The 25,080-nt window shown below is 33.3% G+C and overlaps 1 protein-coding gene across 6 annotated transcripts in view; it reads left to right on the top strand.

Annotated features, from left to right (window-relative positions):
• Positions 1-25,080, top strand: part of DENND4A (DENN/MADD domain containing 4A) — a 78,181-nt gene that overhangs the window by 13,060 nt on the left and 40,041 nt on the right. For 5 of the 6 annotated variants that reach the window (XM_014535422.1, XM_014535424.1, XM_014535425.1 and 2 more), the window contains 9 exons: positions 1,219-1,468; positions 7,202-7,271; positions 9,122-9,291; positions 10,098-10,339; positions 14,005-14,071; positions 15,450-15,508; positions 17,816-17,960; positions 18,210-18,385; positions 22,208-22,308. In XM_014535422.1, coding sequence (XP_014390908.1) covers positions 1,219-1,468; positions 7,202-7,271; positions 9,122-9,291; positions 10,098-10,339; positions 14,005-14,071; positions 15,450-15,508; positions 17,816-17,960; positions 18,210-18,385; positions 22,208-22,308 — 1,280 coding nt within the window. Of the gene's footprint in view, positions 1-1,218; positions 1,469-7,201; positions 7,272-9,121; positions 9,292-10,097; positions 10,340-11,858; positions 11,946-14,004; positions 14,072-15,449; positions 15,509-17,815; positions 17,961-18,209; positions 18,386-22,207; positions 22,309-25,080 lie in introns of those variants that run through there. The other variant, XM_014535427.1, reaches the window with a different exon arrangement.

Consider the following 25,080-nt stretch of genomic DNA (forward strand, 5'->3'; position numbering starts at 1 on the left):
AAAAAAGACAAGGAGGAATAAGCAATTAAGCCAACAGTAGGATAAACATAGTCACTGTGATTAAGCATCCAAGTTAGCTCTAAATTTTCCAAAAAAAAAAAAAATGTTTGTTTGCTGATAGCCAGGACAAAAAGGGAAATTAAAAATTATTTAGCCTGGCAGGTGTGTCTCAGTGATTGAGCATTGACCTATGAACTAGGAGGTCACGGTTCAATTCCCTATCAGGGCACATGCCCGTGTTACAGGCTCGCCCCCCAGTAGAGGGCGTTCAGGAGGCAGCCGATCAATGATTCTCTCTCATCATTGATGTGTCATCTTTCCCTCTTCCTTCATCTCTGAAATCAATAAAAAATATATTTTAAAAATTATAACAGGAAGCAATAATTTGACCAATTTCTGGTACTAAATTTTCTTTGTATAATGGATTTTATGAAAGGGGACACTGATTGCTATTAAGGACATTGCCAGTTACAACCATTTCTACAGCAAAAACACAATATAGTAGACCTTAATTTTTTTTTTTTTTACTGATGCCAAGGACTTAGCTTTAAAGTGTAATCAGTGAATTCTGTGAAAGAATTAAACTATATTATTTAATCATGACATTTTCTTTGTTTCCCCAAGTACTTTAAGTATAGTATTTAGAAGACTTAAGGAATGGATGCCTAGCCTTCCCATTATGGAAAGCCTATGATTTTACCACAATAAAGAAGCGGGGAAAAACCCATGTCTTTCCCCTATACTTTTGAGGTTATTTTCTCTTTTGAAAGACTAAAATTATCTCTTAAATTTGAGGGAAGTATTGGAAGTAAAAGTGTGTTGGCAGGTCTTTTACCTTCTGGTTAAAGAGCTTTTTGTAAAATTTTAATTTTGGCCACAATACAAAGTTGCTTTTTCTCAAGAAGATGCTTGGGTTTAGAGACAAAAATAAATATATAAATCCATTAAATGGAACGCTAAAACAGGAACCTTTGCACTTAATCATTGCTGTCCTGTGGTTTATGTCAACAAAGGTTAATCTGAATTTTTCTTACATTATTTAAATCTTGGTAGGGAAAAGTTATCCTTTAATTTTATATGGGACTGTGCAATTCAAATTTGCGAAAAGATTGAAATCTTGGCTACATTTAAGGACCAGTTCATGATATCTGATAATATTACCTTTCATTTGAGGGTGCTTTGTGTTTGTGTATTTATTTATTTTATTTATTTTTTTAGGGTTTTATATGACTGGAAAGAAAGATTGAAACAGGGGTGTGAAATTATTCAGAGTACTCCCTATGGACGCCCTGCAACTATTAGCGGCAGTACCTCATCACAAAAAATTTATATCACTTACCGAAGAGCCTCTGAAAACATGACTCAGAACACATTGGCTGTCACAGACATATGTATTATTATACCCAGTAAAGGAGAAAGTCCACCACATACATTCTGCAAAGTCGACAAGAATCTCAATAACAGTATGGTAAGTGATTCCTTTGCATTGATAAAATTAGCCACTGATGAAAAGACCACAATTAATGTAAAATCTTTGGAAAACAGCATAGCACAATTACTGAATTAAAAACATGTTTTTAAAGTATTGGATATTTTATTTTTAGGAAAGTATTTTAGTTGTACTTTCAAAAAGAGCTACGCAAAAAGCCTTTTTTAATTGAAAAAAAAAAATTTCCCCCTATTGCAAAAGTAATGCACTCCAGTGGTCGGCAAACTGCAGCTCGCGAGCCACATGTGGCTCTTTGGCCCCTTGAGTGTGGCTCTTCCATAAAATACCACGTGCGGGCTCGCATGTACAGTGCGATTGAAACTTCGTGGCCCATGCGCAGAAGTCGGATTTTGTGGAAGAGCCACACTCAAGGGGCCAAAGAGCCACATGTGGCTCGAGAGCTGCAGTTTGCCAACCACTGCACTAGGCCAAGGTTAACTCCTCCCTCCACTTGTGCACTAGATCCCATATCCTTACCTATTTGAGGACATGGCTTCAGCAATTCTCCTTATTTTCCTTGTGAATCATCAATTTTTTTTTCTCTATTGCATCCAAACCATGTTTCTCCCATCTTTACAAATCTTGACCCCTTTATCCCCCCCCCACCATCTATTGCCCCATTTCATTGTCCTCCTTTATAACAAAATGTCTCAAAGATTTAACTCTATTTTGTCCCCTTCCTTACCTTAATTCTTCAGTTAGGGTTTTGTCTCCACCGTCCCACCAAGATTGCTCTTGGTTTTTGTTGTTGTTGTTGTGGTTTGTTTGTTTAATTTTTGTTGTTGTTGATAGTATTACAGATATCACCCATTTCCCCCTGTTGACTCCTCTCCTCCCAGCCCCTACCCACTCCCACCCCCAGGTAAGATTGCTCTTATTGAACCTAATGATTAGTTCTTCATCTTATTTTCAGTAGGTTTTGGCATAGATGATCATTTCTTCTTGAAACAGTGGCAGAAAGGGAAGATGTAGTCCTTTTCTATGTACTCTCTTGCTTTTTCCTCCTACTTCACCAATCATTCCTTTTCTGATGCCTTTGCTGATGTCTTCCTATCTCCCTAAACTCTACACAATGGAATGCTCCAAGGGTTAGTCTGCAGACCATTTATCTTTACCATCTAAACTTAAAACCTTGATGATCTAAATACAGGCTATGTGTGGATGACTTCCTAAATGTATGTGTCTACTAGGTTTCTAAACCAGGAAGGAAAAAAAACACACATAATCTGATGTACAGGAGGAAATGTGTGTTGAATTCTTTAAGTTCCTACATGATTTTTATACCTTGCTTAGCAGTCTCCGGTGTTTACCTATGCCGCCATCTTGGTCTCTCCTGTGTGTTGAATTCTTTAAGTTCCTACATGATTTTTATACCTTGCTTACAGCTTTGGCCTAAAAACAAACAAAGAAAAAAACCCTCCTCTACTTCTCCACCTCCCATTAAGCTTATATATAGAAAGAGTTTTCAAGAATTATTAATGTGTGGCTCAGTGGTTGAGTGTTGACCCATGAACCAGGAGGTCAAGGCTCGATTCCCAGTCAGGGCACATGTCCGGGGTTTCAGGCTTAATCCCCAGGAGGGGGCATGCAGGAGGCAGCCGATCAATGATTCTCTCCCATCATTGATGTTTCTATCTCTCTCTCCCTCTCCCTTCCTCTCTGAAATAAATAAAAACATAATTTTACAAAAAGAATTATTAATGTTTAAACTTTGAACTATAAGCCTTGAATGATGTGGATTTGGATTTATTTAGGATGGAATAATATTTTAGAGCTGGAAGAGAACTTATGAATAGTCGGTCATGTGGTGCAAAAGTGCAAAAATTTGTAGTTTAGGATATGTAGTCCAGGAGTTTTGAGTCACGCAGCTAACTCTTGGCAAATTTGGGACTCTACTCAGTTTTTGATTCATTGAGAGTATTTTTTCATACTCTACGCAAATGGCTCTTGCTTTACAATCTTTTAAAAATGTCAGTATTTGATTTAGCAAGTTTATTTAGAAAATTGGAGTTATTAACAAAGCAAGCAATTAAATCATGTACCTAATTCCTGAGGAAAATAAAAAGCATCAGAAGGTATGTTTTTGCCGTATTAACACAACACAATTTATAGGTTAAACATTTAAAGTATTTTTGGAACAATGGATTCCCTACTTTCTTTTTTGCTGAACTTTGTATGTGAAAAAATTTAGAAAACCCTCTTTTAGTGTTGATATAATGGTTATTTTCCTCCAGCGCCCCATAATTTTTACTGTACCTCTGAGCTTCTATTTTTCATTTTAGAATATTCTTTTTGATTTCTGCCATATCCAAATGGTCATATAGCTTCCTTGTTATCATCACAAAGGTTATCACTGAAGGTTCTTTAATCTTCATGAAATTTGGCTTATTGGGAACTGGAGTTGAGACTTTTCAATAGAAAGCCCTTTATTTATAAAGTTTTTACTCACCTGGTAAACTAAAAGTCCAGTTTGACTTACATTCATAATGTCCACCTGACTTTTACACATTCATTCTTTTGATACAAAAATACTAAAACATTTATAAGAACAAAATTCTAACACAGTGATGAGCATAATTTAATATCCTAAGCACAAGTTAATAATTTATCTCCTGGAGACACAGAAAAAATGTTTTATGCCCTGGCTGGGTAGCTCAGTTGTTTAGAGCGTTGTCCTGATATGCCAGGGTTGTGGTTCCATCTCAGGTCAGGGCATATACAAGAATCAGCCAATGGATGCATAAATAAGTGGAGGGAGCAACAAAGCGCGATATTCCTCCCTCTCTCCCTCTCTCCCCCTCTCCCTCTCTCCCTCTCTCCCTCTCTCCCCCTCTCCCCCCTTCTTCTTCTCTCTCAAATCAATAAATTTTTAAAAGTAGGGAAATGTTTAAGAAAGCAAGAAAAATTTCTTCATGAGGAGCCAATATATTGCATCATTTGTAACAGCCAAAAGGAAAAAAAAAGGAAACAACCTAAGTGACCATCAGTAGAGAAATGGGTAAAATAAACTGATTCATTTATTAATGGAAAACTATCCAGTAGTTCAGATGAAGGAATTAGATCAAATCCACTAATTCTCAAAAACATGTTGATGAGTAAAAAAGTAAGCCATAAAAGTATATATTCAGTATATCATCACTTATGTAAAATTTAAAATGCATAAAACAATAATACATACACATAGATGTATATATTTATACAGTAGAATTTTTTAAGTGCATGTAAATGAAATGCACTGGCTTTCTGGAGAACACAAAAAAGTGGAAGATGAGGTTTTTGCTAAACCTGTAATTTTTGTTTCTCTATAAATTAAAATATCTGAAGCATATGCACCCCTATGTTTATAGCAGCACAATTTACAATAGCTGAGATCTGGCAACAGCCCAAGTGCCCATCAGTAGATGAATGGATAAAAAAGCTGTGGCACATTTATACCATGGAATACGCTGCAGCAGTAAAAAAGAAGAATCTCTTAACCTTTGAGACAGCATGGAGGGACCTGGAGAGTATCATGCTAAGTGAAATAAGTCAGTCAGAGAAAGACAAGTATCACATGATCTCACTCATATGTGGAATCTAAGTCACAAAATAAACTGATGAATGGAGTGGATCCAGAGATAAAAGCATGGAACAGAGTGAGGAATCTCAGAGGGAAGGAGGGGAGGGTGAGTGGGTGGGAGGTAATCAACCAAGGATCTTGTATGCATGCATATATGCATGGCCCATGGACACAAACAATGGGGCAGTAAGATACTTTCAACAGTTATTTAAATATATATATACCTGAAGCAAATATGATAAATTGTTAACATTTGTTAAATCTTGGTAGTAAGTGGGTGTTTGTTATAGTAGTCCCTTAATATTTAAAAAATATCTCTTAGTCCTGGCCAGTGTGGCTCAGTTGGTTGAGCATCGTACTGTGCACCAAAAGGTCGCTGGTTCGATTCCTAGTCAGGGCACATGCCCAGGTTGTGGGTTCAATCCCCAGTTGGGATGCATGCAGGAGGCAATCAGTAGATGTTTCTCACATAGATGTGTGTGTTTTTTCTCTCTCTCCCTTCTTCTCTCTCTAAAAATAATAAAACATATTTAAATATATATTTCTTTAAGTTTATTTTCTCCATATATTTGTCTTCAGTGCTATGAATCTGTCCTCATGTACTGGTTTATAGAGGTACTCTATCATGTGTGCACAAACATGTCCTGACTCATTTAACACATATTTATTGAGCATTTCTACATAGTAGGCACGGTTTTAAGTGCTACAGATATAGTAGTGAATAAAACAAAACCCTTGCCATCATAAAACATATTTTAGTGGTGAGAGGCAGATAATAAATAAGAAAATATGCAATATGCCCAATGGTGGTAAGTGTTATGCAGGGAAGAAAAGCAACAAAGGGGTGATAGGGAGGACTGGGAAGGTTAGATGAAGGCTTGTTATTGTATATAAGGTGATGAAATAATAAAGTGGCCTTTGAGTTAAGGCCTAAAGAAGGTAAGGAAATGTGCTATGTGAATATATCTGCAACCACCTAAAGTCAAGTGGTGATATCTCCCAAGTTACATCTCCATTTCAGACTTCTCACCTTAGCTCCATATGATTCTTCATTTGGATGTCTAATAGATTTTTCAAACTTAATATGTCTAAAACTGAACTCCTTTTCTTTACCCCAAAATTTGCTTTAGCCAATCTCCCTCATCTCAGTTACAGGTGGGACTAGAAAATTGAGACTCCTTTGGGAGTAGCAGTTATTTAAAACCAATGTATGAGATCATTTAGAGAAAGGAAGGAACATAAGAGATCACATTTAATGATCAGGAAAAGAGAGAGGATGCTACAAAGGAGACTGAGGGCCTTAGCCAAGTGGCTCAGTTGGAGTGTCATCCCATACACCAAAAGTTGTGGGTTTGATTGCTTTTGGATTTGATCCTGGTCAGGGCGCATATGGGAGGCAACCAATTGATATTTCTCTTCCCCTTCCTTTCTCTAAAATCAATAAAAAATATATATCTTTAGGTGAGGATTTTAAAGAAGAAGACTGAGGGTTGACCATAAATTTGATGGAAAGGGACCTGGAGAGTGTGATGCCTGAAAAGCCAAGAAAAGAAAATGTTTCAGGAAGGAAGTCATTAGTGATATCAAAATCTGCTGAGAGGTTGGATAAAATGAAGACTAGGAACCAACTACTTTATTAGATTTGGCATCATTAAAGTTGTCAAGGTGTTCTTTTAAGGAATGGTGAAATTAAAACCTGTTTTGGAATGGATTCAGGAGAGAATGGGATATAAGGAAATGGATATGGCAAATTACTAAAGTTTTGGTATAAAAGAGCTGCAGAAAAATCTGGCAGTGTCTAAAAGGGGTATGGAATCAAAAGGAAGGTATACATACTAGTAGATAATTCCTAGTTATCACTTCTGCCCAAATTTTGGACTTAGCATGAAATCTAAATTTTTGTGGCTTATTTTTGTTTTAAAGGGTCAGATTTTCATGTTATGCTTTTGCTAGGAAAAAATACATTAAATTTTACTTCTGAGAGAAAAGTGGACAGTAACTCCAATAAGATGCTCACAAAACAGCCAACTGAAAATAGCTAACAGAGAGCAATCTTTTACATCTTAGATAATACATACTAGAAAGATCAAAGATATTCCATTTTATTAAGTCATTACCTTTTAAAATTAATTATATTTTCTTTTTTAATTCAGTGGGGATCCGCAGTATACTTATGTTATAAAAAATCAGTGGCAAAAACTAACACTATATCTTACAAAGCTGGTAAGTAGAATTTTTCATGGATTACTTAATATATAAATGTATTATCGGGGCCAGTAATATTAAAATAAACAAAACCCATCTTACAGTGTGTTAGTATCAGGACTGAGACTATAACCTATGTCTTTTGATTCTGTTTTGTTTTCATCCATACAGTTAATGGGATATTAATGTTAAAAGAAGGCATGATTTTTTAAACATTAGGTTTAAATAAATAACTAATAAGTAGAAATTCTCTTTAAGTTTTTAAATCAGTAGAAAATGGGGAAAAGTATTTTCTAATTAAATTAATGTTTCTTTAATATATCAAATTTAGTCAAATCTATAGTTCATATGTGTTTCATAATAATCTGAAATATTATAAGCTAATTTGTGATTCTATAATACATAACTGAAATTTTCAATTGCCAAAAACCTCAAAATAGCAAACATTCTCATCTTATTTGTAGAGCAGATTCAGTCTTTTAAACAATACTAGAGGCCCAGTGCACAAAATTTTTGCACGGGTAGGGTCCCTAGGCCTGGCTGGCGATCAGGGCTGATCGTTCTGCGTTGCCCCCTGTTGGTCAGCACCCATTATAGAGAGCGATCAAACTCCTGGTCTCCCGTGGAACTCCCGAGGAGACACTTTGCATATTAATCTTTTTATATATATAGGTAGTTTTAAAATCACATCATAGACTATTACTTTCTGTTCTAGCTTTGATTTTTTTTAAGATCTATGTACAATTTATCACTATTTCTGAACTACTTAAAGCCTATACTGTAGCCTTATGACCTAAGAAAGTAGTAGACAATTAACCATAGACCCTCATAGGATCTACTGGTTGGCCAGCATATAGTTAGAGAATTTGAGAACTGCCTTGGCCCTTAGTATATCTAGTTCATCTCACTTTATAAATGAGAAAAGCAGAGTCTTACAGGTATATGATTTGTTCAGAACCACTGGTATTCCTAATTTATCATTTTGCCTTTAAGGTTATATCTAGTGATGGTTTCCACTTGACTTTTACTATTCAAGTTCAGGGAACCTATTTTCTATTTCTAGTCCCACGAAATCCAGTACAAGACTCTGCTGGATGTTGTGTTCAGTAGAAGATTTCTAGACCACTTTCTAGAATAGTCTATTTAATATGAAATCATAGGTCACTTGAAACTCTATCTTCGTATAACTTGGGGTTATTCAGAAGCCGGATTTGAGTTGATACTATTCTGAAGACATCGTTAATATGTGACTCTTCTATTTTTATTAGTATTTTTTTTTGTATTTGTGCTAGAAGTTATGTATGTCCTCCTATAGGACATCTATTTTAATGTGTAAAACACCCTGAGGGAAAGTTATTGAGAACTGATGAAATGGATATATGCAGGTAACCATATTGAAAAAATTAAAAAATAGTATATTCATGTGCTTTAAGGTGGTAGTTTGACCACAAACTGAATTTTTGAATATGTGTGTATGTATATTTCTTTAGAATAATCTTTTCTTGTTTGCCTTACTTAAACTTTGTGGATGAAGCTTGAGAAATATTAAGCAGTTAATATGAATCATTATATTTGAGGATTAAAATCTATATAAATCCTACTGAAGCATTCAATTATTTGATGAACATACAGGATGGAGCCAAAGGAGGTTCACAGTTGTTCATATGGAAAATAATGCATTAATTAATAAATAATAATACAAGAATAAACTGTGTTTTGCATACTCACAAACATAAACCTACTTTTGCCTCACCTAGTATATGTAATAGTTTGAATTTTGAAATGTGTTAAATAAAGCATTTCAGCATCATTTAAATTATAAGCACCTAATTTAAGAGATGATGACCTAATATTTATTGTTTTTATAGGTCTAATTTGTAGATATCCTCAAGAAGATTATGAGTCATTCTCACTCCCAGAATCTGTTCCCCTATTTTGTTTACCAATGGGTGCAACTATTGAATGTTGGCCATCAAATAGCAAATACCCTCTCCCTGTATTTTCTACATTTGTGTTAACTGGAGCCTCAGCTGAAAAGGTACTATGTGTTTTAACAAATTATATCAGGAAATTCTTGTACACTTTAAATTTAAGTTTTATATAATGCAAGGAACAGTAGGAAAACATAACTGATTAAATTGAATCTATAATACACACCTCTTTCATTTGGTTAAAGTAACTATATCCAGGGACAAAGGAAAAGAGAATTTTCATGCTGTTCCATATACTCAAATGCTTTCTTGTGAATGTGGTGAAAGATTTTTAATTGTCATATGATGATCCTGCATTGCTTTATTTTTGGTAATATAGAAGCTTTGAAAATAATACAAAATACATTATTAATAATCAATGCTATTTAGAATCATGGGCTGTTATAGCTGGAAGGGGCCTTGGAAATTTAGTCTGACACTCTCTTTTTGTAGATTGAGAAATTGAGATCCAGAGAAATTTAGTGAATTGCCTGAAGTTGGAATTTGTATTTCCCTATCTAAAATTGTCCCACTATCTACTAAATAATAGTTCTTAATAATTTTCTTGTAGAGAATATTGATACAATTTATTTCACTTTCTATGAAACAAATACAATTTAATTGAAACACCTTTTTGAAAAAATATAGAGATATGAGAGTAGCACTTGTGTAGTTTTAAATTTTTATTTTATTTTATTTTATTTTTTAATGTACTTCAAGAAAGCAAATGTTCCTGGTACCTAGCACCTTGCCTAACTCATAGACATATAATGGCTCATAAGTGGCCTGGCTCACCCATTAAATATTTAACTAATGATGTGATTTGAATAAATGACATAAAATGTTTTTAGTAAATATATTACTTGTTTTCCAGGTCTATGGTGCTGCTATTCAGTTTTATGAACCATATCCTGAGGAGAATCTCACAGAAAAACAGAGACTTCTATTGGGTTTAGCATCATTGGCAGATGGGAAGTCTGACAGTTCCAAAACAGTTCACACTAATAAATGCATCTGCCTTCTTTCTCACTGGCCTTTTTTTGATGCATTCAGAAAGTTTCTGACTTTTTTGTATCGTTATTCCATCTCTGGACCTCATGTCCTTCCAATTGAGAAGTAAGTTAGAAACCTTCTTGATTCAAAATGTGGCAGATCTTTCTATTATGTGTGGTATATTTGTACTTGTAATTGAATTTTACTGGTAAATTTTATATGAAAACTAGATTTGTCAGGAGTTATTTGGAAAAAAGAGTTTGGTGGTTTCAATCAGAAATATTTCTCTATTATACTTTTACAGTCATGCTATTTTTAATAACTTTATCTCTAACAAAATAAGTATTTCATTTTAAAAGTATATATATTTTTTGCCCTGACTGGTTTGGCTCAGTGGATAGAGCGTTGGCCTGCGGACTCAAGGGTCCCAGGTTCAATTCCGGTCAAGGGCATGTCCCTTGGTTGCGGGCACATCCCCAGTAGGGAGTGTGCAGGAGGCAGCTAAATTGATGTTTCTCTCTCATCAATGTTTCTAACTCTCTATCCCTCTCCCTTCCTCTCTATAAAAAATCAATAAAATATATTTAAATATAGAGAATCATTGATCAGCTGCCTCCTGCACCCCTCTACTGGGAATCAAACCTGCATCACAGGCATGTGCCCTGATTGGGAATCAAGCCATGACCTCCTGATTCATAGGTTGACATTCAACCATTGAGCCACACTGGCTGGGCAGTGTTTCATTTTTTGATGTTCTTGTGAAGTTTGGAGATCCTAATTGGACTTTTTAAAAAATAGTTTTATAATTCTTATTTTGCATATAATTTGTGTTTATTATGGACCTTTAAAAATATTCCTCACTATTTTTAGATGTAATGAATTTAAAGGAAAAATTAGACAAGTGCATTCTTTTTAAAATTTTAGTAATTTACTTTAAGGTCATTAAAATATATGAATAATTTTTCAAGTAGTAAGATCTGCTGCAAATGAGATAAATATCTACATTGTCTGACTATTGTTTATTTTATTTTAAAAATATATTTTTATTGATTTCAGAGAGAAGTGAGAGGGAGAGAGAGATAGAAACATCAGTGATGAGAGAGAATCATTGATTGGCTGCCTCCTCCATGCTCCCCACTGGGAATCTAACCGTGACTTCCTGATTCATAGGTTGACGCTCAGCCACTGAGCCAAGCCAGCAGAGAGGACTGTTTGTTTTATACCATCAATCACTTAAGGTCTTTTGTGTTCTTAGGCAGAATTCTCTGACTCTAATGACAGTTGGAAAGTGATAGAATTATCATAAGTACATTGGTGTACAGGATTATTCCTTAATTTTTCCTAGCACTTTTCTAGGCTCAGTATTCCAGTGCAGTTCTCAGTGTTTTTGGTCTCAGGACCCCTTTATACTCTTAACAACTGAGTACCCCCAAAGAGCTTTTCTTTATATCTGTTGATATTTACTATAGTAGAAATTAAAACTGAAAACTTAAAAATACATTATTTTTAAAAACAATAAACCCACTACATGTTAACATAATTTTTTTTTTAAAAAATAACTGTTTTCCAAAGCAAAAAAATGTTAGAAGAGTGACATTGTTTTACATTTTTATAAATCTAATGTCTGGATTAATTGAACACAGGTAGATTCTCATGTGTGCTTCTGTATTTAATCTGTTGCAATATGTTGCTTGGGTCCAAGTACATGAACCTGGCCTTACGCAAATAAGTAAGTGGACATTTGAATAGTCTGTTCAGAAAATTGTGGGTTTCCCTTTTTGTTACTGCACCCAGACATGACAAGTAGAGTTTATTATAGGGGTTAGCAGACACTTGGTTCTGTGTGAAACATCCATGGAGACATTTAGTCCACGTTGACCCATCTATCTACCCCATGTGCCATTACTAGCTGGTTACTGAGTCAGGGATTATTATTGGCATTACAGCTACAGCACAGTTATTAGATCAGTAAAATTTGATAGTATTTCTTATGTATCAATCCTGTAAAACCAAAATTATAAATAACTGTTATGGGCTATCTGAACCCAAAGACGTTTTCTAAGCATGGACATTTTTGACAGGACCAAATATAAAGAATACTTTGTCATGTACCAAATATGCTCATGGATGTTTTTCATAGAACCAAATATTAAGGACCGTTTGGCATGAACTAAATATTGCTGTGGACCAGTTGCACAAGTGCTTTTCTTCAAGACAACCATTGTAATGCTACGCACAGCAGAAGTGCTTTATACATACTTCCCCTTCCATCACAGATTATTTTTTATTATTTTTAATGTACTTATTGATTTTAAAGAGGAAGGGAGAGGGAGAGAATCATTGATTGGCTGCCTCCTGCACTCCCCTACTGGGGATCAAGCCTGCAACCCCGGCATGTTCCCTTGACTGGAATCGAACCCAGGACCCTCCAGTCGCAGGCCAACGCTCTATCCACTGAGCCAAACCAGCTAAGGCCACAGATTATTTTTTAAAAAATACACTGGAGCCCTGGCCAGTATGGTTCAATTGGAGCGTGGTCCCGTACACCAAAAGGTGGCGGGTTCGATCCCCAGTCAGGGTGCCCATACAGGAGGCAATTGATGTTTCTCTCTCACATCAATGTCTGTGTCTCTCAAATTCAATCAACATATCCTCGTGAGGATTAAAAAAAAAAATTAGTTTTGACCTTGCAGATCCTCCATGGATGGGTTTTGGAGATCTTTAGATGCTCATGGAGTACACTTTGTTTTCTGCTGTTCTAACAACTTCAGATAATTCAAGCAAAAGTGTGTCTTGGAACTCGTTCCCCTCATCTTTTTTCTTAGGTTATGAGTACCTTCATGGCATAATATGCTTTTTTTATAATTCCCAAAATGTCTGGCAGTGTCTTATACATAGCAAGCAGTCAAAACATGTTTGTAAAATTAATACATTTCTCTTTTAATGTCTCTATCCTGTTGAAATTATCCCAGTTCTGAAACAAAGATGATTTTGAAATAATACTTAAGAGAAAAGTAATACAGAAATAAAATAACTTTTTTCTAGAAAAAGGATTTTTCACTAATGTTGCCTTTTTTCTTTTTCATAGTGCTCAAAACAAAACACATCAATCTCACTTTTTATCCATTTCTAGAAAAAACCCATAAACTCAATAATAGAATTTTTAACCTGTTATTAATAGAAAGAACAGGCATTCCTTGGAGATACTGCAATTTCCCAGACCACTGTAATAAAGCAAGTATTGCAATAAAGTGAGTTATAATCTTTTTGCTGGTGGAGAGTTTTGCATTTAGTTTGTAAAAGACACATCTATAAAGTTGTAAAGTGAAGTGCAATAAAATAAGGTGTGTCTGTATATTGTTTATCTTTTACAAATAGTAAAACTCTTCCATTTTTCTGGAGCACTCTAAATGGTGTTTCACTTTTAAAATATGAATAGTTGACTAAAGTGTATATTACAAATGCACTGTCCATATCTCCGGTATGTTATATATTATCTACTTAGGGAGAGGTAAAAGGTAAAATGGCTTTTGAGATATTCATGACATAAATATTGTTGAATGTGAACAACTATTAATATGAGAAGTTATTGAATTTAAGTAGAAGCAACTTTAATGGGACAAATTATTTTTGGTTGTTTGTTCACTTGTTTTCATAGTAGCAGGGATTTCGAAATTATAGGTTCACAGAGCTTTTGACTTAACTTGGACTTACGATGACATGTTGACCTTTGTAGCATATGGTACTCACTTTGGAATTAATTGGTTTTTTGTTTGTTTGTTTTTAAGGCATATTTCTCATTTTATGCATAAAGTTCCTTTTCCATCTCCTCAGAGACCACGGATTTTAGTTCAGGTAAGATTTTCTTGATATAAGTGCCCTGTTGAATGAACTATTGGCTCTGTCAAAATGTAACATAGGAATAAAAAATTTTAAATGGGGAAAAAATGAGATTGAAAGAGAACAAGATGCTAATTTATTTTGGAGTTTGGGCCCTTCTTTCTTTAATAAGGGGTTGCAGAGTTAAAGAAGTAGGAAGCCGTGGACATTTTGAACACAAAAAAGGAACTTATTTTCTTAAATTTGTTCTCAGTGTTTTAAAGTTTCTCAATGGTTTTGGCATTAGTCCCTAAGATAAGTATATTATAGTATATAGAAGGGAAAGTTGTGTATTTTCATATATTGCGTGAAGGAATGCTCATATCTTTGTGATGGAGGAAGTTTAAAATGAACATTAATTATTTCCCCATCTCTTTTTCCCAATTGACTTTCTTCTTTTTTTTTCTTTTAATCTTTACTGTTGAAAGTATTCCATAGATCCTCCTCCCCCCCCCCATTAACCTCTTCCAGCCTGCGACTTTCTTTTCTTGTTCATATTTTTCGTCTTGATATGTAAATTTCTGCTTATTTAATCATCATTTATGAAGTGATTTACATTAAGACATTTTCATGTAACATCACTATGTGTGCTGTACTAAATCTATTGCAGCCATTATTGGGGTGTCATTCAAAATTAGAAATCATTTGACAAATAGATATTTACAAATTTGTAAAAATCTGCATATATTTGAAAATGTGGATAAAAATAACTGCATTATTATATTGATACAGATAAAATACCTAGAAAAATATCATTTGATAAGTTTTATTATCAGTCTACATATTTACATATTAATTCTATCTTACTTCTTGGTATTTAGTGCCAGAATATATGTAACAGTCAGTTTGAATACGCATAAAACTTTTGTTTTATAGCAGAAGTTGGCAAAATGTTTCTGTTGAGGACCAAAAAGTAAATATCTTAGTGTTTACAAGCCATTTGATCTCAGCCCTGTTGTTATTACACAAAATTGGCTAGAGGTAATATGTAAATGATGAGTTCCGATGAACTGTTCATAAAAACAGGTAGCCTTTGGATTTGCCCTGGAGGCCATAGATTTGCTAACTCTGGTTTTATGGTATTAAATTAATAATTTAGTCTTTCAATACAGATTTGTTAAAATGGCATTAGGGAAACATTGAAGAACAGAAGAAAAGATACAGGGTTTAGAATGGAAGAATTAGTAGTCAGAAGAGGTCAGTAATCAGGACATATTTTCAAGATCTTAGTAAGTGATTATACTGATGAATGAATATATTGAAACTTCATCATCATTAATCTATATGTTTTTACCAGAAAGTGGTGTTTAAAGTTTATCTTTATATTTCAAATACTTTATTTTAAATCTTCCAGTTATCACCACACGATAGTCTGATCCTCAGTCAGCCTGTTTCTTCACCTCTTCCACTAAGGCAAGTAAAACTTCATTTCTGTTTATTTCTCTAAATTTAGTGTTAGCTCAAATAACATTCAAATATTTTCTCTCTTTCCTAAGTAAAATTTCAAATATTGATGTAAATATTTTCATTTAACTGTTTTTTATCTAAATTCCATTTACTTAATATTTAGTTTAACATTCTCAAAAAAAGAAAGACTTTCGAGGTAGTGTTTGGTATTTTGTGTATCCGTTTGTTAAGTACTATTATATAAATAGGTACATATGTATGTAGATTATGAAAACAATTATTTTTAGCTTTAAATATTCTCTGAGGAATAGCCAATGTAATTAACTTTCCATTTAATCTCAAAATAAAAAGATACGTATAAATATTAAACCATGGGGTAGAACAATGTATTTCATCGCCTTAAAAAGAGAAATTATGAAATATATTTTTTCTGTGATATCATTTCTTGAAATTTAATTAGCTGTATAATTTTTCTTGCAGAGAAGTAGCTACAATATAATTATTTTGTAGCACACATCTAAGGGAGACTAGGTGCCATCTTTGACATTAATTTTGTAAAAATTGCAGATTATTTTATCACTCGGTCTTGGTCCAGAGTGATCAGTGTTTTCTTAACCGTTGTTTAAGCCAAAAATAAACTAGAAATACTGACTAAGACTATATTAAAATGATTCCAAATTACCCAGGGACTTTTTTTTTTTGCTAACAGCTTTTTTGGTATATATTTCACATATTATACAATTCACTCAATTAAATTGTACAATCTACTGGTTATATTCACAGAGTTCTGCAACTGTCACTATAATCAATTTTAGAACATTTTAATCTCTCTAAAAAGAAGCCCCGTATGCTTTAGCAGTTTACCATCCCTATTTCTCCCATCCCTACACATGCAAACACACGCACCTCCCCAACCCTTGGCAACAGTTCATCTGTTTCTGTCTCTACAGACTTGCCTATTCTGAACATTTCATATAAATGGAATCATATAATATTTGACCTTTTGTGTTTAGTTTCTTTCACTTAGCATAAAGTTTCCAAGGTTCATCCATGATGTAGTGTGTATCAGTACTTCATTTCTTTTTAATTCCAACAAATATTTCAGTATATGAATATACTACATTTTATTTATCCATTCATCAGTTGATAGACTTTTTGGCTACTATGAATAATGCTGCTGTGAACATGCACAAGATTTTTGTGGACATATGTTTTCATTTCTCCAAGAGACTTTTGTTACTAATTTTGCTTTATTTAAAAAAAATCCAGTGAAGCCAATTATTTAGCATTAGAGGCCTGATGCACGAAATTCATGCAAGAGTAGGCCTTCCTTCCCCGGCTGCCGTCACCAGCTTCCCTCTGGCTGCCAGCAGGCACCTGGGACCTGGGCTTCCCTTGCAGCCCCAGCTTCATCTGGAAGGATGTCCAGTCTAATTAGTATATTACGCTTTTATTATTATAGATATTACGCTTTTGTTATTATAGATTATATAGACAAAACACTGGTTGGCTTACAGAGTTATTTGTCACCATTTTGTTACTATACAAATGTATAAGTGGTTTTTTTAAAAAATATATTTTTATTGATTTCAGAGAGGAAGGGAGAGGGAGAGAGGGATAGAAGCAGCAATGATGAGAGAGAATCATTGATCGGCTGCCCCCTGCACAACCCGCACATGGGATCTAGCCAGCAACCCAGGCATGTGCTCTGACTGGGAATCAAACCATAATGTCTGGTTCATAGTTCTATGCTCAACCTCCTAGATGTCTAAGTTTTAGTTATGAATTTGCTTTGTATTTATATCATTACTTGATAGCTCTTGATTTCATATTACTATTATTATTACAATATGAAAGATTATTTGTAATAATATGTGTATTTAACTTAAGGGAGGTGGGCCTGTAAGTCATGTAGTTGTTTTGTTTTTTTTTTTACTATTATAGTGGGAGATGAGCCAAAACTTTCATTAAAGGATTTGCTTTCAATCAAAGCATACCTGTTATAAATTAAATTCTTTATTTGGACATTATCTACTTGGTAGATCTTCATATATAAAATAAAACAGATAATTTTTCATTTTCCATAATGAATACAATGCAGAAGAATTCAATGATTTTGAAACTTCATAAAACATCATTGTTTTCATAGTGTGTTTCTGTTGCAGTTTTCCCTATATAAGATCAGCAATCACATTTAAAGTTGAATATATAATACAAAATTCTACCCTAATCATGAATTTTTTTCATTATTTTGTGTAATGAGGCTATTGGATCTTTATTTTATTAATTATATATTTTTGTTTGGATTGACAGTGGTGGCAAGTTTTCAACACTACTTCAGAATTTAGGGCCTGAAAATGCTGTGACACTACTGGTGTTTGCAGTAACAGAACATAAGATTCTCATCCATTCCTTACGGCCTTCAGTGCTTACTAGTGTGACAGAAGCATTAGTGTCTGTGAGTATCACAGTTCCTTATTGTGAAAATTTGTGATTTAAAGCTATTTTAACTCAAGTGTAATGAATTTTTATGTTGTGAAAATAATTTAAATTTTCCGACCAATTGACACTAGTTATAATTATTTAATTCATTTTCAAGCATTAGACTTTAAGTATAAATATTTAAAATATAATTTTTTGTGCTTGCTGATAAATTATGCTTCAATGTCAAACAGCTAAATATTCTTCAATCTTTTGTTTATCCAAGATGATATTCCCTTTCCACTGGCCATGCCCATATGTTCCTCTCTGCCCACTGGCTTTAGCCGATGTCTTGAGTGCACCATGTCCATTCATAGTAGGAATTGATTCAAGATACTTTGATCTCTATGACCCACCACCAGATGTTAGTTGTGTTGATCTAGATACCAACACCATTTCTCAGTAAGTACATTTTACTGATTCTACACCCACTAATTTTACTTCATAGTCTATGTGTGTAATTGTTTATTTTATGAATGCTTATTAGAATTTCCCTTCAGATATATTGTTTTTGTGTTTAGGATTATTACCATCTTTGAATCAGCTCTTACTATATTCAGTGGGATAGATTTAGGGCATTGGAGAAGGTTTTATTGGAAAGAAAATGTACTTTTCATCCTTAGCTTTTTAAATATTTAAGAAACATTATAATTTTATGCTTACCTAGAAATTTAGCAGAAGGGAAATTGAACTTAGAAATAGAAAAAAATGTATTTCCCTTTAGTCAGATGGGTATGGGTGAAACAAATTGAATTGAAATACTATTCCTTGATTAGTATTTCAATCCTATTCCTAGCATAGTGTAATATTATTTAGAATACTGATAATTCATATCAAAATTAATGTAATGTTTTTAAATTTTTAAATAACTTTAAAAATTTTTTATTGTTGACGCTATTGCAGATGTCCCCTATTTCTCCCCTTTTTGTCCCCCCCCCCACCTCCTTTGGTCCTCATCACACTATTGTCTGTGTCCATAGGCTATTTGTATATATTCTTCAGCTGGTCCCTTCACCTTCCTTTATCTAGTCCTCCTAGCCCCCACCCCTCTGTCATTAAATCACTTTTAAATTACACTTTTTGTACTCTTATATCCTAGGAGTGTAAGGATTTTATAAGCTTCTCTTTTTTATTGGAATAATATTTAAGTTGTACTACTGGAGCTGTATATTTGTAGCTTTTTTATAATTAAGTGTTTCTCTTAGATCCCTTATTTTCAGTTTAATCATACTTATGCTATTCAGGAAAGAGGAAATTGATGCAGTGACCACATTGAATCCACAGGACATGCTTAAAATAACTAGTATCAGTAAAGCCCAAAAGCTAGTATGCCTTTTATAACTTATGTATATGTGAAATAGGTTTTTCTTCATTTTAAAATATGCATGTGTTATATTAAAGCTTTTTAATTTAATCTTGAAATCTTACATTAATTCTAATTTTGTCTTATGTCAAAACTTCAAATACCTAAATCATCAGAAAAGTTTAGCAAAAAAAATTTTCTAGTATAAAACATGTCTGCTGTCAAAAAGCTTTTATTCAGAGAAAGCCTAACCAAGAAGATATAGGATGTACTTGGTGTGTAAAAGCCATTTTATGTATGGGATCAATAGAGTCAAAGATTATTTACTAGGAATATTTAATTCTTTACCTGGAATTTTTAACTCTTTAAATATTAAAGTAGTATCTCTTTTCTTTGCCATTTGTTAATGTTACATGACAGTGTTTTTAAAAATTAAAATTAAGGACGGTAAATGAGTATATACTAGGTTTATTTCGGTGATAAATTACATTTCCCTCTTTTTATACTTTCCCTCAATTTGTTAGAAGAATTTTTTTAATCCTCACCTGAGGATTGATTTTAGAGAGAGCGGAAGGGAGGGAGAAAGAGAGAGAGAGAGAAATGTCGATGTGAGAGAGAAACATGAGTTGGTTGTCTCCTGAACGTGCCCTGACCTGTATATGGACCCTGACCGGGAATTGAACCAGCAACCTTTTGGTGCATGGGAAGATGCTCCAACCAACTGAGCCACACCAGCCAGGGATAACAGAATTTTTAATTATTATTTTATCTTTCTGTTTTGATCACTAATGAATTAAAGAATCAACAAAACATGAGTCTTTTGCATTCATTAGTATTCTTCCTTCTTGATATTATCATCCTTACAAACCTAATGGGGGACTAAACTAGTAAGCTAACAGTTTTTTACCTTCCTTCATCCAGAATTTCTGAAGCCTCAACCTGAAATTTGAAAGAAAAACAAATTCTGAGTATGGAATTTTTGGTTTCCTTTTCCCTCTCTGACTCTTAGGTACATATAATACAGAGTATATTATTAATGTCAAGAAATTTCTGAAGAAAGGGAAATTAGAATCTTATATGTGCTAGTCATAAAGCTGTATGCATAGCCTTAGTTGTCTCATATTATTCTCTTTATTTTGTGAGGTAGTTTTTATTAACCCTGTGACAGAAGAAAACAAACCAAAGCTTAGATTTTTAAGTAATTTATCAAAAGGCACATAACTTATACTGCCAGAGCTGCATTTTTGAAACCATCACTGTCTGACTCCAAACTAATACATCTTATCACTAATTATTGGCTAACTATTTAGGTAGTAGTTACCTTGTAAATGAGATTACTATGAATGCAAATGCAGAGGGCTATCATAGATCCAATTTCAGATACTAAATTAACCTGTCCTACTCAGCCAAGTTTTAAAGTGAAGATATCAAGAGTTAGAGAAGGAAATTATTTATTTGATGTAAATAATTAGATGTAATGAAATAACATTTTTCATTCATTTATGCTACATCTTGAATACCTTTTTTGCTAGGCACTGGGAATAAAAAGGTAAACCAAGTACACTCCCTTTTCTTAAGTTGCTCATAATCTAGTCTAAGGCAGGCATGCATACAGTGAATGATAAGACACAGTGAGAGTACTGTGTTGCAAAGTTTTATCAAGAAAATAATGTAAATAGTGTTACTACGTTGTATTCTCACTGTAATGTAGGATTTTATGCTCTTGGTCACATTATAAATGAAATAAAATCTTCACAGCAGGACACCTGCAATTTGACCTTGCCCTATCTGTATTTTTATTCTCATTTGTAGAAAGATAGGATAGATTCCAAGTCAGTTAGTTGTTCTTTGTCTGCTTAAGCTTTCCCATTCACTCTTTTTTCTTCGTTTAGTTTTCAAAGTGATATTTGTCCTTTTGTTCTGTGGGAAGTTTAGGGAACATTGAAAAAAAAAAAGTTCAGCAAGTTTCACTGCGCACCTGTGCTATATCGTTGTCTTTGGTGGTTAAAACATAGTGATGTACTTTTCTTCTCCTTTTTCTGTACATTTTTCAAGTTTTCTAAAATGAGTATTCATTGCTATTGAAATAAAAAAATATTTAATAAAGAATGGAATAAACAAAATTATAGTTAAGTCCAAAACCTTTATGGTGTTTTATCATCATGTTGTTGTTTTTCTCCTACCCCATATGTAATTTAAAGAGCAACAACTGTATTGTCATAGTGGTACTAAAGGAGATTATAGAAGTTTGTCTTAGAAACAAAGATACCACTTTCAGGGTTTTTGTTTTGTTTTGTTTTTTTGTTTTGTTTTTTTTCTAAAGATACCACTTCCAGACACATATCCTCTTTTATAGTTTAAAAGTATTTTGGAATGTTCTAGTTTCTTTGATTAAGTTAATATTTTAGATTATTTCTTTTCTGAAGGAAACAAAAATAATTTTTCTTTTAGGAAACTAAGAAACAGTATTTAAATATGACAAAGTATTTTGATAAGCTCATTGAAAGTTTTCTAACCTATAACAACAACAACAAAATCCACATAGTAGGATTTTCCCAGTATTTAGGTGTCTAAAGACTCTTAAATGGAGTTTAAGAGTAATGACCACCACGTTAAATTTGGTAGTGATTGGCATGATTCCAATGCACATGCAATGTACTCAATACCAATATAATTACAAATATTTGAGCTATATTTAATGCAAGGTTTCACCCTCATATAAATTACTTTTTAATATTCAACATTCCAATTTACCCCAGTAATATTTTTCTCCTGTTCACTAGAATATTTTGTTAAGTGTTTTCTTTTTTGTTCAACGTGTTTTCTCTTTTTCCTTTTTTACATAATTAAGTATATATTTCCCCTTTTCCTCAAAAAAAGGTTCATATAACAAATGTATTATTTTTGCCATTGAATCTCAGAACTGGTGACAAGAAAAATGTAGCCTGGAAGATACTTCCAAAGAAGCCATGTAAAAATCTGATGAACACACTGAATAATTTGTACCAGCAATTGGCAAAATGTAAGTGTCTAACTTAATTAAAGGAAGTAATTTAATCTGAGAAAAGAACTCCAGTTACTTTGCTGTACTTATAAAAAGTTTATCTAAAGGAAAGTATTTTTACACTCTTAAAGGCAAATGAGCATATAGGCAAAATTTGTTAGAAGCTAAATGGGAGATTTATTTTTGATATCACATTTTTATAGAACCATTTTAGAATAATAAAATTCAAAAAGAGGTTAAACTGGTTGTTTTCTTTAATTTTACTGTTACTGAAACACCATGGAAAAAATAAGCATTTCCACTTGTATATTTTCTTCATACATGGAATAGAAAGTTAGTTTTGAATATATTAAATGGTTTCAGTTACATTAGAAAATGCTAATTTCCAATAGGGTGAGAGCTAGGTCTTATGTTTTTCACCTACTGTGCTTTCTTCAAATGATTTGAAAATAGAAACTTGCTGCAAGCATTAGGAAATTAATCAAAATGAAAATTGATTAGACTATGGAATATTTCAGTAAAAAGCTATGTAAGAATATCTTGACAGTGATCCAGAATTACCAAGAAGAATGAAATCTTCATTTATCTAATCCTCTTGGTATTTTATAACAACGGTCTATTCAGGGCCCTTAATTTAATACTTACTGTATGAAAAATGGTCAGTAATTGTGTAGCGATATTTGAGGTTCTCATTTATGTAGTAGGTGAAATATAAGCGTAGGAAATGGTTTATATCCTGTAGTATACTTGGAAGAGGACATGAAAACAATGTTTTGTTTTGTTTTTAAAGTATATTTTTATTGATTTCAAAGTGGAAGGGAGAGGGAGAGAGATATAGAAACATCAATGATGAGAGAGAATCATTGATTGGCTGCCTCCTGCATGCCCCCTGCTGGGGACCAAGCCTACAACCTAGGCATGTGCCCTTGACAGGAATTGAACCTGGGACCCTTCAGTCTGCAGGCCAATGCTCTATCCCCTGAGCCAAACCAGCTAGGGCGAAAGACAATGTTTACAAAGTAAACCTCACAATAAGTAGATATTTTGGATGTGATTCATAAATATTGGGATATTTAAAAAATAACATCAAATGAATAAAATTTTATCTTATGGAACAAGTAAATTGTGTATGGAATTTTATTTAAACTACCTAGTTAATTGCTTTCTAAAAGTACATGCACTTCCTTTGAATAACTGAGAAGTCCAGCAGTGAATATTTAGCAATATTTAAATATTATTAAAATCAATGAAATAGTTCATTTAGCTCTATTGAAGGACAGAATCTTAAAGCTTAAAACTACAGACTTTTAAACAATACTGACAGTTCAGGATTGTATAACATTTTCTAGCTTCAGGGTACTTTCACATACATTCTTTTATCTTTGCAATTATGAAGGTGAGGATAATAAGGTTGAGAGGTAAAAAGTACGTTCTTAGGAATCATTCAGTTGAAGCTAATGATTAAAACCTTCTGTTCCAATGCCTACATTCTTTCTAATACTTTTACTTTTTTAGACAATAAGAACTTGAAAAAACTTGCTAAAATGATTTATTCCTCATATTTTAAAAAGTTTTTAAAGTTTTAAGCAATCAAACTTTTTTCTCCTGACCCTTGGAGAATAGATGTCCCATCACCTCCAAATGGAATGTATTCCTACCAACAAGTACATTCTCCTATAGTACTACAATACAACCATATAACCATGAAAATCAGGAAATTAACATTCAAAGTTACTGCCATCCTTATCCTCAGACCTGATTTGAGTTTTGCTAGTCATAATATGTAATGTTCTTTATAGCAATAGAACCCATTTGCATATCAGGTGTTGTATTTAGTCTCAGGTCTCTTTTGTATCCTTTTCTCTAAACAGTTCATCAATTTTTTCTTCATCTTCTTGACACTTTTGAAGATTATACTTACTATTGTAGAATGGTCCATGATATGGGTTTGTCTGAATGTCCTCATGATAAATACAGATCATGCAACTTTGACAGAAATATTGCAGAAGTGACACTGAGTTCCTTGCATAGTATCCTTATCAGATTGAACACTATATCAATTTGTCCCATTATTGATAAATATGTTCCCTTTGATCACTTGATTATGTGGTGTCTACCAAGCTTCTTCTCTACTGTAAAGTTATTCTTTTACTACCTAATGGCTTTAGCATTGAATTGTTCAGAAAGAGTAAGAGTTGATTTTCACATTTTAATCCCAGAATGTTCCTCCTATACATACTTATATTTAAAAGAAACAAAAGAGGAAAGAAAGGACTATTGCATTTAACCCCGTGTCCCGTTGCTATGGTTGTTATGATCTTCATTTATTAACCTACATATAGTTATTTTATAACATGAACATTTTTTCTGGTGGTAGCCAGATAAAAAGGGATTATTTTGTGTACAATTTTTAAATCTATATCTATATCTATATCTATATCTATATCTATATCTATATCTGTATTTAATTGATTCCAGAGATGAAGGGAGAGGGAGATAGAAATATCAATGATGAGAGAGAATCATTGATTAGCTGCCTCCTACACGCCCCCTACTAGAGATCGAGCCTAGAACCTAAGCATGTGCCCTGACCGGAAATCAAACAGTCACCTCCTGGTTCATAGGTTGACATTCAACCACTAAGTCACACCGGCCAGCTATTTTGTGTTTAATTTGGATAAAATGTACTCAGCAGAGCCTAAAAAAATTATGTGGCAAGCTTTTCTAGGATTTACATATTACGAAGTTATATATAAACAAAGGTTGAGTTAGCTTGAGCCCTTTTGAAAA

The sequence above is a fragment of the Myotis brandtii genome, unplaced genomic scaffold, assembly GCF_000412655.1.
Source record: "Myotis brandtii unplaced genomic scaffold, ASM41265v1 scaffold144, whole genome shotgun sequence".
NCBI classification, from domain to species: Eukaryota; Metazoa; Chordata; class Mammalia; order Chiroptera; family Vespertilionidae; genus Myotis; species Myotis brandtii.